Source organism: Heliconius melpomene, chromosome 19 (genome assembly GCF_056956725.1).
Source record: "Heliconius melpomene rosina isolate 202511_hmr_F chromosome 19, ASM5695672v1, whole genome shotgun sequence".
NCBI lineage: Eukaryota > Metazoa > Arthropoda > Insecta > Lepidoptera > Nymphalidae > Heliconius > Heliconius melpomene.
The window spans coordinates 12,746,180-12,764,905 of record NC_140407.1 but is presented as its reverse complement, the minus strand read 5'-3'; the positions used below and the strand labels follow the sequence as shown (position 1 = coordinate 12,764,905).

Genomic DNA, 18,726 nt, shown 5'->3' with positions numbered 1-18,726 from the left:
CTGAACTCTCTTAAGGAGATAGTGTATAAATATAGAAATATATGTATATAATAACATAAGTCTGGTTCTAAGTAATATGTAAAGAAAAAAAATAATAAAATAAATTGTATAAGGTGACAATAGTACGGATTCTTGCTTACACTACAAACTTATGTTTATAGTATAAGCAAGAATATAATAAAAAAAAAACTGCTAAGTAACTTGAAGAATGCATATGAGAACTGTGAAATCCCAAAATGTGTATTGTAAAATCACGTTACGATCCATTTCATAGTTCCAAAAATCTAAGTGTGCCCACCTGGTGTTTTGTACTATGTAAATAACATGTAATATTTTTTTTTAGGATCTTGTCAGGTTGGATTTATGTTCGGCTATAGAGGCAGCAGTGCAGGCGGACGAGCGATGGTGCCTCGAATGTATGCGACTCGTCGATTTGCTATTGGTCCTCTTATGCGAAGGACGGCATGCTATACAGACGTAAGTTACATTAACGTTTAAAAAAAAAAATAATGCATTTTTGTGGCACTTCTTGATTCTTGATTGAATAAAAATGTTATATTTATTTAGCGTCTTGTTAGGATATTAGTATAGAGATAAGACATATATTAAGAAAAAGGCGTAATACTCTATTGTAACAGGGGTGCAAATCGCAACGGAGCGTCGAGCTGCAGCGGCGCAAGTGGGGCTAGTGGGGCCAGTGGGGCGAGTGGTGCGGGCGGTGAGAGCTCCGGCGGGGCGGGCACGCGAGACAAGTCGCACCGCCAGCTCATAGATTGCATCCGCGGCAAGGACACGGACGCGCTGGTGTCGGCCGTGAGCGCCGGCTCCGTGGACGTCAACTTCACGGACGACGTCGGCCAGACACTGCTCAATTGGGCTGCCGCGTTTGGCACCCGCGAGATGGTTGAATTTCTCTGCGAAAAAGGTTATTATACCTTTTACATGATATAACGTTACACCTACACTTCATACGAACACTCACACACATAATTATAATCACAGAAATTCGAATTCTAATTCTGTGTATTTTAATAATAATACTTGTTTTGCTTTGGCTGGAAACAGGTGCAGACGTAAACCGTGGTCAACGAAGTTCTTCACTTCACTATGCGGCATGCTTTGGTAGACCGGCCATCGCCAAAGTACTGCTTCGTTACGGCGCAAATGCAGACCTTCGCGATGAAGACGGCAAGACTCCATTAGATAAAGCTAGAGAAAGACACGATCAAGGTATAAATGTAACATTTTATTATTTTGTATATTGTATAAAATAGTATGAAAAGTTACTTTTAACATAATAAGATGTCATGATGATTCGCAAGGATTGGTAGTTCCAATCTACTCTGTCGTCGTTGAGTTCCACCACTCGATCTGCAGTGTGTTATAATATGTTGTGTGCTGAGGAGAACGAAGTGTTCTAACACTTAGGTCTTTCTGCTTTTGAACTGAACGTTTTACGTGCTAGTTTAACGTGACGAAAAAATATTAACCTGTGTTATAAATCATTCTATTTTTTTTGAAACAATGATCGTAATTTCAACTTTAATAAAAATATAAACATTTTCAGGTCACAGAGAAGTAGCAGCGATATTACAATGTCCTGGTGAATGGTTAGTAGTGAGTAATCAAAACTCGCCTGCTTCGTCTAACGATGAAGACTTTCCTGAAACTGGAGATAAGGAGATGGCTGCTATATATTTAGAGTAAGTAGTATATAATACGAGTGGTAGAAAAGTGTCTTCATCCGCTTAATCTTCTTATTATATAATAGTTAATTATACAAAGTTTTTGTGTGTGTAAATATGTTATTTACATGTATACGCTATATTAATGTAAAGTTCCAATTAAATTCGTTCATTACTTTTTCCGTGAAAATGAAACAAACATTCATTCTCATATATAAAAAGTAGATTTTAGCTACTCATTGGAAACTATGAACTTAGTATTCAGTTCTTTCTTTTTTAAACATTTCTAGCTGAGTGGTTCACCCACTCAGCTTAAAATGTGTGTCTTAGCTTGGAATGTCCCAACGCTTTTGTTTATTTGAGAGTATAAAATAATATGATTAGTAGATGGAATTCACAGTAACAAGTCAGATAATACCACGATTGTAAGTGTCGTTTTGGGCCATATAATTTCTTCGTGATTGTAGCGAAATTATAGCTACAAAAGTATACTTAGCTTCATAGCATAATATGTATTTTCGTTGCAGGCGCCTGGTGCCGGTGTTCTGCGCGCGCTACGTGGGCGCAGGCGGCGCGGGCGTGCGGCGCGCGTGCCTGTCGCTGGTGCGCAAGATGGTGCACTACGCGCCCGCGCCGCTGCTGCGTGCGCTGTCCGCGCCGCGCGCCGCCGCCCTGCTCACGCGCCTCGTCGCGCAGGTGCTGGACGCGCAGGTAATTAATCACCTACCTTATAAGTCGACATTTAGAAAATATATTTTAAGATATTCATATAATAAAATTGAAAATTAGAAATAATAAAAAAACAAAAAAGAGTGCGGACCAAGTGTCCGTAGTAGTGTAGTAGTAGTAGTACTAATAATAATAAAAATATAGCAAATTATAAAATATTTGGATATCATGTTAATTATATATAATTTATAATATATCAGTTAAGTAGCGACTACAATTATTAGAAAGTTTGTTAGTGATTTATTGAGACCGAGGTTTGTGCGGCCAGGGCGAGTGCTGGGGACGGCGGCCGCCGCAGCGCTACCTGCGCAGCCGCTATATACGACCGCCTGCGGTAATGTTACGATGGTGTGATCGATCCCAACAAAGGGCACATGATTATTATGTATAATAATTATATACAGTGAAAACTTCAAATAACGTTATTTGATTTAACGACATGCTCCTGCGTCAAAATCTATCTATTTTGATTGGTTTATCTGTTTTTAATAGAATGTTTATTTTTTACTTATATATTTTTAAAATTATTTTAAGTGTGATCTCTTTTTATATCTGTACAATGTATGTTTGGAGCAACTATCTTTATTTACACCATAAAACTTTAAACTTTTACTTCTTTTCCCCTAAACTAGACGATGGAAGCTGTTCTTCCATAAATTTTGCTAGCCTTCCTATAAATAATAAAAATACATAGTTCAGTATTTTCAAGAAATTCTCCCCTTTAAATTAGATAGTGGAAAGTTGTCTGAGTGTTTCTATACAGACTTTACCACTGTTAAAAACTTTTAATATTAAACCTCTACTATTATAGTTTTAATGTTATGTTCTATTTTAATGTTATTATAATAATACATTTTTATTCGTACCTTCAACAATGTACCGATATGGTAATAACCATTTGCCATTCACCTCTTCTCATCACATCCCCAGTAGATTGTCGTGGTAATTTATTTCTGGATTTGTCAATCACTTATTGAAAGAAATGAAAACCCACCATAAACATTATCGTGTAAAATGTAATGAAGACGAGGGCTTACGCTTTAAAAATCCGATCTCAATACGCTCTCTAACTTCACAAACCCTAACTCTACAAATACACAATAAAAATAATAAACACAAATATAAACCATTAAGACCAAATTCATACAACTATTATATCCTAAAAAAATAATTTTCATCTAATATATTGAAAAGATGACACCAAGTTCCTCGTACTGTTAGTAAGTAGTTATAGTTTTTGTTCCCAAACTCTATTAAAACTACACCTAAGTAAAAATCTAAGACTTAAGCTTAGTCGTTTATTACCGCCACATAGCGTATCGTGAAAAAATCATCCAATATTAATATTATTGGATAAATTTTTCACGTTATATCCATATTACGAAACTAACAAGCTACACACCTTGATTGAGACGTTGAGTTTGTGAAGTTAAATATTGTACATAGAAGAAACCTGGCTCTACATGAGATCCGATGGTTAGCACTGTATTAGTGCTAACCATCGTCTTAGCAACATTTTATATGTTATTTTTTTTGGTGAAACTTCTACCACTCAACACGCGATGTCAGAATTACTATTAAAATATTTACTAGATTCACTCTGCCTACCCTGGTGTGTGCGGGATACAGCGTGAAGCGTACTGAATATATGGATTACCATGCACGTAAAAACTGTTGTTTGGTAGTGATAGATCGCCTAAATCTTAGTCTACATATTCTTAGTTGCTCCTAAACATGCAAACAAAAGACAAATATATATTTCTTGTCTCTCTGTCATAATAAGTGGTCCTTGAGTGTTGTTGTATAGAGTTTACACTGTATTGATATCCGATTATATTTTATGAATATTACATAACATTAAACATATTGAAAATATACTCATGTACCCTAGATTTTTTGCACAATCCTAATGTGGCCCTTGATATATTTTTAAACATAAACAGATTGAATCATAACGCGTCAAATTATAAAATATCTTAAATCTAGCTATAATGTATAAATGCCATTTCTACATTATGTGTTAACAATTTTGAATAAAGGAATTATTATAAGATCAAATATTATTTTATAACTTAGATTATTTAACTTTCTTTGCATACTTCCATTTAATATGTTTTAATCTACAGTTTGTGTTTAGCTATAATATTTGTGTATAATAGTTTTTAGTTTTTGTTACTTTTTAACATTTTTCTATAAAAATAGTTTGTTCGGATGATGGAAGAATATATAAATATAAAGATCATCTTAAATAAAAACAAGCAATCATATCATATTTTCTAAACTATCACTTTATTTGTAAAATATTGTTAAAATTATTCTTTCGAACAAACTCACTATTGGTCACAAATTTTTGTAACTAATTAAATATAATGCCACATTTCTTAAAAAAATACTAATAAAACAATAATAGCCATACTAAATAATAATAGCAATACAATAATAGCGATGTAATGTTTTTTCTTATCATTTTAAAACTATTTTTATACATACTGGTTAATATAAATCACACCATCGAAATTTACCTGCATTAAATCGCCCGTCCTATTCGATTGTTTTGCTCTAGAGTTAGGATTTGTCTCAACTTATGCTTAAAAATGAAATATTGAACCAAAATACTAATGTTTTAGTGACTAAATAGTGTACTTGTGTTTTATTAATGACACACACCTATTCCTGATTCCTATGTTGAACTTCATTGAGACATGGACAGCACTAAACTTCTTACTTCTTTGTATTGTTTGTGTACAACTAAATTGAAAAATATCTTGTAATAATTAAAACTATATTTTTTTACTTGCAGGATGACGATGATGGTCACTTGACCGTTATAGGCATTGCCGAAGAGTTGATGGTGAAAGCCGCTGATATTTACTTAGAGCAATTTGCTCGTCTAGGAGTGTTCAGTAAAGTGGAAGCCCTTGCGTCGGTACCTTTGGCTCAGATATCTATCGACGGAGAAACGGTAATTGCCGCTGGTCAGTAACTTTGAATATTAGTTATTAAAAATATATTTCTTACACAACATTTTATATAAATTTATTCATTTAAATACAAGTCAGTCTGTACAGGTATCCATAACTAACTACTGACTGAATTTACTAACAACCAATTTACTTTGTTGTCAGTGGTTTTAACGAAATATAAATTAGTATTAATTTCGTTTTCGTTCATTCGTTACGTTTTCAAAGTTTAGTTTTTTAAACTAAGTAGTTGCCAAGTCACTCAGCAACAACAAAGTTAAGTAACTCAAAGTTGGTAACGAGTTGAGGATCGGGGGATTGAATTATGTACATGTAGTCGTTCTGGCAAGAAGATAAAGCGCTTTGTGGACGGTTGGTTAACTAATGTGTGACGGCAGGCACGGGTGAGGACGCAACGAACTTGGCGAGCGGCTGCGCGTACTGCTGGGGCGAGTGGTCGCTGTGCCGCGGCCGCGACGCGCTGTACGTGTGGGGCGACGCGGCTGCGCTCGAGCTCAGCACTGGCTCCAACGGCTGGTTCCGCTTCCTGCTGGACGGCAAGCTGGCCACTATGTACTCCAGCGGCTCGCCCGAGCACCAGACTGATAATACAGGTGAGCTGATATATGTGGGGTAAAGTGTGAAGTTAAAATACCAATTTTTATTCACTCTACGAAAAGAATTGAGCGGCTGGCCTAAAACTGACTTGAGGTTTTTATATTATGCACAATTGTTGTTATGTTTTCTGACGAATGACGAATTAGAGAAAATAACTTCTTCAGATTCTCGATTTTTTTCAGAAAGTGGAGATAGGAGTGATTTGGCATTAGGTTTCTACGTAGCTAGCTATATTATGTGAAATTAAGTGTGCAGCTAAATAAACAACATTTATTGAGTCTACCACTTTGAGCTCAGTTCCAGCACTCACTTCTTTCTACATAGCGACTCGAACCAACATCAGACTAGCAATGTTTACGTGATTGTATTGTTTAGCTTTATTAATTTTTCGTAATAGTAAGTGGTATTCGATTTAGATCAAAATTACAATTCCTATACTTTTTAGAAAACATAAAAATTTCAACATAGTGGGACTTGAACCTGCGTCTCTTAGAAAACCGTCCAAGCGTTCTGACCAACTAAGTCATACGTTCTCATCGGGCTACGTCGAAATTGTGTGTGGTTCCGCCAATGGAGAATCGAGGTTAATCCAGAGAAGAGTAAAGCGATACTCTTCCCTCGCGCTCTTTCAGAGCAAATCTCAACCATCTATCTATTAGATAAAGCCATTCCCTGGGAAAAAGAGGTCAAATATCTAGGTGTCACATTAGACTCTAAACTCTCCTTCAAACCCCACGTCACGAAAGCTTGCAACAAAGCTAAATTCATTCTTAATAGATTATACTATCTCATAAACAAGCGTAGTAAAATGTCACTTAGAAATAAGCTGACACTATGACTTTGAACTGGAATTGATTTACGAGCATTGCAAACGTTTAGCGAAGCGCTACTTTGAGCGCGCAGGCTGGCACGCGAATCCCCTCATCGTTAATGCGTATGATTACATCCCTAACGCACTCCCTAGACGTAGACGCCCGCGCAGCGTCCTTTTAGACTCCGATGACGCCATTACTATAGCGAATGCCCCGTATGTAGGTAGGAAACACACTACTCACACACGACACAAACACCGTCGTCGACGGAATCGACGACGAAGTCCAGCTTATTCAACGGCTCGATCGCGTCTCGGCGCGGTCGGGCCCAGCGGTTAGGCACCGTTAGCTCCCTTAGATTAGTCTAATTTGTCCCCAGTCGCGACTTCATGTCGCGGCTGGTTTGCTTAGCATAGGTGAAATCCCAGTCCGCTCGACGGCCGCAAGCCGAGGTTCGAGTCCCGCAGGGGGCGCCCTTACAGTCGTCGACTTCCTCACAGGCAGCCACTTAGTGCTTGCATTTCTTCAGGGACAGAGTACCCTCTTCCCTACCCAACCGGTGTCGCTGTAAAAGCCAATAGGGCTAACAGCATTATCCACATGTTCGAAAAAAAAAAAAAAAAACGTCGAAATTTTTATATGCTTGTGCTTATTGTGTGTTGCTAGCATCTCTGTAGGGAGATTTTTCCAAATATCCACTATTTCATTATCATTTGGCAATTTATTAAATATTTCTCTACAGTTTTATAAAGGATTTTTTATATGTGTTCTAAAGAGTATTTTTCTTTCCTAAGAGAGGATTAACACTTTAAAAATAAAAAAAATACCATTCCACGCAGGAATGAGAGCATGATTAAGAGCGATGTTGAATTTAGTAGTCTTTTATTTGTCTTATTTCATATTAATTATGGAATATATTTAATAAATAAACTTTTTTCAGAGAACCGTGGTGAATTTATTGATAAACTCCAACGAGCAAGAGCATCTGTAAAAAATTGCGTACCTCAAAGTATACTGTCTAAGCCAGGTCCGACGAAATTGATTCTTGGAAACTGGGTTTTGTCATGTAAAAGGTTAGTAACATACATGTTGAGATCACCATTATATTAATAACTTAAAACAACAACTTACGTCTGCTTTAAAATTAATATATCATATTGAAGATATAAATCTTCAAGATATAAATCTTCAATATGATGTATTAATTTTAAAGCAGACGTAAGTTGTTACGTGTACGTATCCTGCAAAGTTACACACTACGAAAGGTTGTAAATAAATGGTAATGATACTTGTCCCCATAAAAAATAACTTCGTCAATGTCATAGGCACTTTTTGATTGTGGTGTTTTTTTTTGCAGAGAAAAGGAGCTTCATATTCACAATACCGATGGACAACAGCAGACAACGATACTAAGAGAAGATTTACCTGGATTTATTTTCGAATCAAATAGAGGAACAAAACATTCATTTACTGCTGAAACATTTTTAGGTACGTAAAATATAAATCAGCTTCACGTTGTATCCACATATCGAGCCAAACGCGAATGTGGAGGCTTTGGGTGTTAAGTGGCGGAACTCTACGTCGCGCTTTGATTCGACGCCAGAGCGAAGAAATGAAAATATAAATTCAAATAAATATTTCATTACCTCCAGTGGCAATCGAACTCACAATCACTCGATATTTTTATACAGTACAGTTTGTATCCCTGCGCCACGACTGGACGGACGGACGGATGTAAGATATAAATTAATAATAATTAATCAAATTTCTTATATATTATGTAGTTAAATTATTGTCTTGTTACATTTTTCCTAAAGGTCTAGACGAACTTGGATAAAATTTTGTGTATATTGGATTCCTGGATGATTTGAAAATATAATACGATCCACTAGGCGTTGTGGTCGATGTAATGTATATTGTAATGAATGAGATGAATGAGATGAACTATAAGAAATTGCTTTCCGGGCATAATCCACTATGAAGTAATATTTCTAAATGTTTGTCATTGTCTACTAATTGTGCGAAATTCTTATAGGTCCAGAATTAGCCAGCGGATGGGCAGATCGCAGAGTACCAGTTCCTAATAATGGCAACACTACATCAGCTCGTAGTCGTCTGTCTGCTAAAACTGAAGCCCAAAAAGCACAGGTTATAACATGTATTTATAAATAAATTAGATAGTTACCTTTTACATTCATATTTTTTTACTTTCACATTGTATCCCATGTAGCGGGCAGGCAGTTGGAATCTGGTGGTAAGACACTATACTCACACTTTGAGACTTTGTCTGGTGAGTGGCGTAACTCAACGCCGTCCCTTATTTGATTACCAGAAACAGATATTTCTTTCTACCAAGTAGTAGAGGTGCGGTGACTTCTCACAATAGATTGAGATGGATTTTTATCCACAATTAATTGAACTGCATACATCTTTATGAACTAATAAATAAAGTTACAAATTCAAATTATTCTTTATTCAAATAAACTTATTATAAGCACCTTTGAATCGTCGAATGAACATATAAACAAAAAGCTACCACCGGTTCGGATGGTAGTTCTGCTGAGAAGAGCCGGCAAGAAACTCAACAGTTGCTCCTTTCAAAGTCAATGGTACAATTTATTACATTACCTGGCAGCTATCCTGCATTACATTCAATAGACATTAGTTCCATACATGTTTATCCTCTAAATATTCTTGAACAGTATAAGCTTCACTTGTTAGAATTTTTTTTACAAATATTTTAAATTTTGGAAATGGATATATTAATTTTTTTTTTATAAAGCATCACAGTTGATATTTACTACTGTCTTCCATTTCAATAGCTATAGATGGTTCGAGAATTATATAGTCTAAAATACGTACGTATGAGCTTTATATATTTCGAATGACATTTATTGAATAATATTGTTTATTATAGGCGATTGTATGTGAAAATAGACTTTACGGCTTTCCGTCCGAAATCGAGGCATTGCGTGATGAATTGCGGAACTTAACACCATAAAATAAATAACTACCCTGAATGGAAATACAACCCGCAACTATGATTAACAGACTAGATTAGCCTCTAGATTATATATCCAAGTAATAATAGAGAGGTTGTGGCCCTGGTAGGTGGGGGAACGCGCGCGCGCTCTGTACGCGCGGCACCTGGCGAGCGCAGCGGGCCGTCAACCGCGCGCGCCTGTAGCCCGCCTGCGCGCGCTACTGGCGCGGCTGCAGCGCCTCGCTGTGCAACCGACAGGTTTGAAAACATTTCGTTTTGTTAGGACATAGAATCTTAATAAAATATTAAAATATTATCTGATTTGAACACGTATGCCCATTTTCTAGCAAGTCAGATGAGCTCTATAAAAAAAATATAATATCTTCCTATATAGATCGATTGTATATGGATAAAGTGTGTTAAAAGAATATAAATGTTAAACAGAACTTTTTCTCATTAAACCTTGGCATTTGAATAGGAGATTGGCGTAACGAACTGAGAGAATCGCTGGATCAGTTACATGAGTTATTGTGTGGAGAAGAACTATTGTCAGCTTATGAACTTCAGTCCTCGGGCCTCGCACCGGCATTGTTGCAAGTGTTATCACCGCAACCAAATGGTGAATATCTATTTATTCTTTTATTAATTATGATTTGTTCTTTTTATGATTTTTTAATAATTAATTTATTTAGATTTGTATTATAACATTAAACAATAAATTGTTATAAAAATATATAATGAAAAACTGTTCACGTGTCAACGTATGTCACAATTTAAACTCCTTTTGTTACTACATTAAAATGTCTTGTTTCCTAATATTTTTCAGTATAAAAATGTTTTTTTAATGTACGTATAAGGTTTGCGCTTGATGTGTATGAGGTGGTGTATACAGATGCGGCGGGGCAGCTGTCGGAGCGCGAGTGCGTGCTGCGCGAGTGGGCGCGCTCAGCGGAGGAGGGCGGCGTGGGGGTGGCAGGGGCGGCGCTGGCGGCTCGCCTCGTGGCCGTGCTAGAGAGCGTGGAGCGCCTGCCAGTGCTGGCGCCCGCGCCTGACGCGCCCGCACACCAGCCTGCCACGCTGCATCATCTCACTAAACGTATTAGGTATGCATATGTGCTCATTGTTCTTGTTCATATTTATTGATCATGTTGCCGAGGTCAACGATTATTATAAAACCTAAATCTCAAACATTCATTAAGACTTATAGCAATTTATGTCAATTGCTTATATTTTTTTATTACAGGAATATTTTTTTATTTGATAGAAAAATATTAATGTGAATATTAAATTATTTATTAATTGACAATGCATTTTATATTCTAAAATACAGAAATTATTCATCGGTACAAATTTTATTACATCATTTTTATGTTAATAATGGCAGACTTCGAGTGGAACGAGCAAATGACGATACATCAGAGGAATCTGTCGCTAATAACAATGCAGGGCGAAATTTAAAAGTTGAAGCTCTAACGACAGTACGTCAGCTCGAGAAGTTCCTAGCCAAGTCAGTCGCTCGCCAGTGGTACGACATGGAACGGTCTACCTACCATTTTATACAGAAGATTAAATCGGAAGCACCACTGAATTTCACATATGACGTAAGTCTATGCAAATATATTTATTTTTGTTACTATGTAATATACTAGTTGATACCCATAACTTTATTCTTGTGGACTTTATGATTGTTTCATTATGCATCTTGTCACTTACAGTTCATAACACATCATAAACTTATGATGAGCATCAACAGACTTTCATCGACATCCACACATCGATTTCATCGACATTTATTTATTTATTATTGTATCATTACAACTATTTCAGTATTCAAAATATTTTATGATACAATACCCATATAATAAAAAAAGTCCAGTTTTACTGTTTTTGTGGAGTGATAATTTTTTTTCATTGCAGCATGATTTTGACGAAAACGGCGTTTTGTATTTCATTGGAAGTAATGGTGGAACCTGTGAATGGGTAAATCCAGGAGCACATGGACTAGTCAGCGTGTGGTCGTCGGACGGTCGCCAGTTACCATACGGTCGTGCTGAAGATGCCTTATCTCGGTCACCAGAACCTCTCAATTGTCACACAAATGACGATAGAAGAGCTTTTATAGCAGTAGATTTGGGTGTCCATATTGTACCTACTGCATATACGTTAAGACACGCTAGAGGATATGGACGGTCTGCTCTTAGAAATTGGTTGTTTCAAGTAAGTGAGAATTTAAGCTGTAGATAATGTTATATTAGGAAGTTATATAATTTTCAATATTGAAACTCAAAACAATTTAAATTGTTAAATGTAAATTGTTTTGAGTCTCAGTAACAAATGAAACGTAAACGTACCACAAACGAGTCTACTGAATGAAATAAATAGTGAACAAAAAAGTATAAGACTGATATTATTGTAGATGTCAATGGACGGCGTAAGCTGGAACACGCTGGTGGCGCACAGCGACGAGCAGGCGCTGCAGGAGCCGGGCAGCACGGCCACGTGGCGTGTGCGCTGCGACGCCCCTTACCGCTATCTGCGCGTACAGCAGAATGGAAAGAACGCGAGTGGCCAGAGCTGCTACTTGTCGCTATCCGGTCTTGAAATATATGGCAAGGTGTGACTTATTATATTGTGGAAATTTGTAGCTGAATTTCGGTTAAGTCTGTGAGTGTGGGGTTCTTGTAGATATTGATATAAAATTTTATCTATCTTAAACTTTAAACATATAATACATTTCGTGTATAGGTAAGCAAGCTTAACAAGCAGGATCCTCTTTGTCTATAGAAAAAACATTTTATAGTTAAAATAATTAATTATCTTTGTACCTTTTATGCCTTTAAGTCTTTTGACTCATTAATAACTTTTGTACTTCAGGTTGTTAAAGTAGTGGAGGCTCCGCCGAAACAGGTGGGCGGGTCAACCAGCGCGTCAGCAGCGAGCGCGGGGTCAGGCGCGCGCGCACGCCGCTGGTCGCGGGGCGCGCGCGGTCTGGGCGCGGGTGCGCGCGTCATGCGCGGCCCCGACTGGAAGTGGCGTGACCAGGACGGCGCACACCCCTCCATGGGCACCGTCACCTCTGACCTGCATAACGGATGGGTTGACGTTAGGTGAGTTTCACTCTTATTGCAAAGCCAGGTAGAAATTGTAGATATAGTTCGAGACGTGTGGAGTGAAATTTGTTCTACTAGAGTGAGAGAATCATTCTGCAGTAGGCATCGAAACTACAACTCGTTTGTTCCCGTCAGATTTTGATGATCTAGGAGACACCACGTTGGCCGTAAAAAGTTCTTGGGCCTATAATATAAAGAGATGAAAATGGTATGATTTAATAGATTCAGAGTACATCATTCTCTCCCTGAAAATTCTGTCAATTTTGGCAATCTAATTGGCAATCTAAAGGAGATTTGGTCAAAGTGAAGCTATCGCAAATTTCACACAGTTATCCATATCCACAGAGTGGCGATCGTTAGATCTAAACAATTTCGGTGTCCAGTGGGGAAGCCAAGGTCATACAAAGCAGGCAGTGTTACAATCCGTAAAAACCAAGCAGTAGTCGTTGAAAATATTAAACAAATGGCAAAGCAAAACGCATCGTAATCGACGAAACGAGTAAAATAAAAAAAAACATCATTAGACAAGGTGTCAATATCAATCAGCTGTCATATCTGTCATTTAATATATGATTGATTTTAATCGATTCAAAATGAATTTCTTTTTGTTTTTTTCAGTAATTTACTAATTAATTTTTGTTTATTTATCTATATATCTATATATATAAAATCGAAAGGTCACTCACTCATCACGAAATCTCAGAAACTACAAGTGCTAGGAATCTCAAATTTTGCATAGGAGTTACTTATAGGACGAAGGTGCTCGCCAAGACGGGAATTAGCAATATTCGACTTCTAAGGGGTTGTTTTTGGGGTCGAAAGTTTGTATGGAACTTCGTTACTGCAAATGCTAGGAGTCTCAAATTTTGTCATAGACGTCACTAGGACGTAGTCATGGAGACAGAAATTAATAATAACATAGTTCACGCGGGTGAAACCGCGAGCGGGCCGCTAGTATTGTTATAAATAAAGAAAGTATTGTTATTATATGCAATAATATAATGCGTTAAAATATTAAGACTTCATTAAAATGAACAAATATTTTATTTTCGTAGTACTGCAACGGATCATTGATATTGGATCCTAAACAATTTTTGTCATTTTCTCAGCTTACACATTTTTTTTTTCTGTTTATTGGTCCACAAAACAAAATACATTGACATAAAGAAAAAAATCATAAACATAGTAATTACACGTGATTGCATTTTTCTAGATGTAGACACAGCATGCATTTTAGTAAACAAAAATAGCGTAACTTATGGTAACAGTGAAAAAAAAAACTAATACACATACATATATATGTAAAAATAAAATTTTAAGTCTTAACAATTTTAAAACGTAAATACAAAGACTAATTTGACAACTTAAATAATAGTTACAACTAAAACTATATTAATTTTAAAATCTAAACAATTTCTTTTAACATACGACGTAGAGAGGATATAGACATATGATTGAAAATGTCTAACTTAAAGCATATAGCATTATATGAAGCAGTTATGCGATGTAGGGGTGAGTGGCTTAAAACATTGGTTCTAGTGAGAGGAAGGCAAAATGTTTTTCTATTTCGCAAACGACTGCTGGGCCGTGGTACACAGAAATTTAAGCGACACAAGAGGTCAGGTGAATCAATGATTCCATTAATTAACTTGTAGAGTAGAATGATATCAAGTACCTTCCTACGTGTAGAGAGGGGTGAAATTTTATAATACTCTAACCGTTTTACATAGGAATTCAACTCATGGCATTTATTATCTGAGTAAGAAATGTGATATAAGAACCTTTTTTGAACATTTTCCAATGTATTAATATGAATTTGATAGCTAGGACTCCACATCGCACTACAATACTCTAGGATATTTCGCACAAACGTATTAAATAATAGAATAGTTATATGTGGTTGCTTAAATAATTTTAATTGTCTATTGATAAAACCTGATAATTTGGAAGCTTTCCTTATTATATTTTCGAAATGTGCTCTGAAACTTAACGAGCCATCAAATGTGACACCCAGATCCCGAATGCTTGTCACTTCATGTAAAGGTAAATTATTAATAAAATATGTAACGTTTTCAACATCAACTTTACGAGAAAATTTTAAAAAGAAACATTTACTGGCATTGAGATACATTTCATTCAAATTACACCAATTACTAATAATGTTTATGTCTGCTTGTAAAATGTGCTTATCAGAGTCGTGATTAATAATTCGATAAATTTTTAAGTCATCTGCGAAAAATTTAAAACTTGATTTAATATCATTAGATAGGTCGTTTATAAATATCAAAAATAACAATGGACCAAGGTGTGACCCTTGGGGAACCCCAGAAGTTACTTTACATTGTTCTGATTTAAATCCACGGATATATACCAACTGCGAACGGTTATTTAAGTATGACTCAATCCATCTTAACAAACTGCCATGTATACCCATGTGTTCAATTTTTTTTAGTAATAAGTCATGTTTTACCATATCGAACGCTTTTCTAAAATCAGTATATATAGCATGAACGTCTTTTTGATTATCTAAACCTTCCGCGATGTTAGACACATATGAAACTAAGTTAGATGTTGTAGATCTACCAGGTAGGAAACCATGCTGGTTACAGTTTATGTATCTACGTATATGAAATAAAATATTTTTGTTGACAATTGCTTCTAATATTTTACCACAGTTTGATAACAGTGAAATAGGACGATAATTAGTCACATCGCATGCATCTTGGCCCTTATGAATAGGTGTTATATAAGCCTCTTTCCATTTAGATGGAAATATACCAGATTCTAATGACTTATTGTATATTTTAGTCAAGGGCTTATGTAGATGGAGTGCACATTTTTTTAAAAATAAAGGAGACAAACCATCAGGGCCAGGAGATTTATGTACATTAATTGATTGGAGTTGTTTCAAAACATCTACTTCATCTACAATCATTTTGCCAAATGATAGCTTATTATCCATTGTAGTATAAGATGTTCTTACTACGGATGTGGAAGTGCTTTGGCTTAGGTTATAAACACTCTGAAAATATTTGGAAAAAATATTACAAATTTTTTGTCCTCCAACCGCTTTTTCGTTATTTAGGTTCATCTCATTAGGAATCGAAGAACAATTATTCTTTTTTTCTTTGAAAATTCTCCAAAAATACAATGGATCTCGTTGCAGATGAATAGGAGCACTAATTTTAAAATTACTATAACATTCCTTTAATAATAGTTCACAACGATCTTTTAAGATAATATAACTTAAATTATCCATAGAGTTTTCATTCATTTTATACTTTCTATGATATTTGGCTTTTTCTTTGAGTGCTTTTATAAGTGACAAAGAAAACCAACTAGGGAAATTCTCATTTTGAGGCTTTCTAAGAGGGGTAAATTTATCGATAATGGGCATTAAAGTTGAATAGAACTTCTCAACCATATCGTCAACATGCAAATCTCCTTCCCAAATAGAAGTCCAATTAATTGATTCCAAAACAGAGTTCAGAGACTCATAATCACATTTTGTAAAGTTATATGACAGTATTTTATTGTATTTAAGACTGCTACCTGACGACGAATGATAAGAGATTTCCAAAGGAGGATGATGAATTTCTGATGGTATTAAAGTTACTGAAGCATGATTTATAGTAATGTAAGCGGGATCAGTGGAGAAGACCAAATCGAGCATTTTACCATTTCCATTCGAAACATTATTACATTGGTAAAGGTTATTATAAAAGATATTGTCCAAAAAGTTATTTACTATATGGTTTTCTGATGTTAAAGGAGACAAAAAACACTTACTTATATTATACTTCCACAGTAAATCACTTAAATTAAAATCACCTATTAACATTGTGGATGAATTTTTATTAAGCTCTTTCAGCACACATGAAAGATTTCGTAAAAAAGTGTCAACGTAACAATCGTTCAATAGTGGTGGGATATAGATTACGTATATATTAACAGTATTATTCTTACCTAATCTTAAAGTAATCCAGAGGTCTTCACACGAAGACTCTCTGTTAATATTGCGAATTACTTCAAACTTTTTTAATATAGCTATCATTACGCCACCGCCATCTTTTTTATGAGAACAAAATAAAGAAGAGGATCTATCTCGTCTAAATATATTATATCTGCGATCAATTAGCTCATGATCAAATACAGTTTCATTAAGCCAAGTCTCAGTCATAACTATAACATCATAATTATTAGCTAGTACATTTAGATAAAAGCTATTTACTTTCGTGCGTAAACCTCTCACGTTTTGATAATATATATTTAAATCGAATTTTGTAAATATTTATTCTCCATTAAGAGCATACATAAATTAAAACAATGTCTCTAGAAAAGTTTTGTCACACATTGTCAATTGAGCTGATTTTTGGTATTCTAAAAAGGAAAAAAAGACAAATTTTTTAGACCGTGTCTCAACTCTTGATTATTAGAACTATTATTACGTATCATCGTCGCTCCTGGGAGAATAAAGTATAATTTTGCAATGTATATGTTATCGTAAGATTTTAAAAACCGTCAGTTCACAATTTTACGCATTCACTAAACGCGAAATTGTAATCTATCGATAATTTGTGAACCGACATTGAAACACAAATGCAAAAATTATATATATTATACATTGTTACATTATGCTACATACTTGTTAATCCGTGTAATAAAATAATATTTTATTGAACTATTCCTTTTTATACGGGCTAGTGTGTAACCTATATAAGAGGACTGTACCTCAACCAATTATTGTACTTTGTGTGTATCAGGTGGGATCACGGCGGTCGAAATTCTTACCGTATGGGTGCAGAGGGTAAATTTGATTTAAAAGTGGTAAGTGGTGGCACAAGTACCGGCGGAGCGGTTACAGGCGGGACTGGAGAAGGCGCGCGCTCTTCTCGTAAAAGTCATTCTACACCAAGTCTACCTGATGCCACGGCAGATCAACAGGTATTAATGCGTATATTTAACACAATTATACAATATAATAAATAATGTTTACTGTCAGCAGAACAACGTCTGATTGTAAACGCAATGGTTATGGGTGCGATGTCTGTCTTGGTAAGACATAATGGGGTGTAGGGTTCGGGCACTTAATGTTCATCGTCTTCATGACTAAACGGGAACTAGGGAGCTGAGTGTCTTAACACTACGTTCGCCCTGTCTACCCAGTTATATGCGTGATACGCGTGGAATTAAGCAAAAATCAAGAATGCACTGTATATAAATGGTTGTTTTCACAGATGTCAGTGGCATCGACAGAGCAAGCGTCATCAGCCGACAACATATCGGAGGAAGTTGGTGGAAATATGGTTAGGCCACGTACACATGCCACTGATTTATCTGCTATTAATACATCTACACATCACATCAATACGGGTAATATTAGTAATATTTTGAAAATATATGAAAAAATTAAATCTCATTAATAACCTTTTATAAATGTACAAATTTTCATTATAAGTTAAATTTTAGATCTAGCAACTATAGTGGAATCCCTTACATTGGGCGCAGAAGGCAACAACTGCATGACAGAGTTGGGCAACACTTCATTCACCAACATGGAAATGGGACCCACAAGTATAACTGACATCACGAAACCGTATCCCGCCAAAGAACCACTACCGGACTCGGCTTCTCAACAGGTAAGATGATTAAATGTTGTAAAATGTTTTTAATTAGTTTAATTTGTGATTCATGGAAATAACATGACAAGACTTGTAAGTAGTTTTATTCGCTAACTTGTGATATGCTAGTTTTGTTTGTGCTATTGTATGGCGTTGCTGTACGTCGTATGTCGGTGAGTCGGGTCGTATGTGACGTCACTGACGCACC

General features: G+C 35.8%; 1 protein-coding gene across 4 annotated transcripts in view; it reads left to right on the top strand.

Annotated features, from left to right (window-relative positions):
- Ufd4 (ubiquitin fusion-degradation 4-like) overlaps positions 1-18,726 on the top strand; it is a 37,705-nt gene that overhangs the window by 5,359 nt on the left and 13,620 nt on the right. For all 4 annotated transcript variants that reach the window (XM_085202618.1, XM_085202620.1, XM_085202619.1 and 1 more), the window contains 20 exons: positions 344-477; positions 639-925; positions 1,066-1,230; positions 1,568-1,703; positions 2,213-2,396; positions 5,215-5,389; positions 5,773-5,988; positions 7,745-7,877; positions 8,162-8,292; positions 8,840-8,952; positions 9,916-10,045; positions 10,266-10,406; positions 10,680-10,890; positions 11,172-11,388; positions 11,705-12,004; positions 12,204-12,401; positions 12,662-12,894; positions 17,661-17,841; positions 18,135-18,270; positions 18,367-18,536. In XM_085202618.1, the coding sequence (XP_085058744.1) occupies positions 344-477; positions 639-925; positions 1,066-1,230; positions 1,568-1,703; positions 2,213-2,396; positions 5,215-5,389; positions 5,773-5,988; positions 7,745-7,877; positions 8,162-8,292; positions 8,840-8,952; positions 9,916-10,045; positions 10,266-10,406; positions 10,680-10,890; positions 11,172-11,388; positions 11,705-12,004; positions 12,204-12,401; positions 12,662-12,894; positions 17,661-17,841; positions 18,135-18,270; positions 18,367-18,536 (3,591 nt within the window). The remainder of the gene's footprint in view (positions 1-343; positions 478-638; positions 926-1,065; positions 1,231-1,567; positions 1,704-2,212; positions 2,397-5,214; positions 5,390-5,772; positions 5,989-7,744; positions 7,878-8,161; positions 8,293-8,839; positions 8,953-9,915; positions 10,046-10,265; positions 10,407-10,679; positions 10,891-11,171; positions 11,389-11,704; positions 12,005-12,203; positions 12,402-12,661; positions 12,895-17,660; positions 17,842-18,134; positions 18,271-18,366; positions 18,537-18,726) is intronic.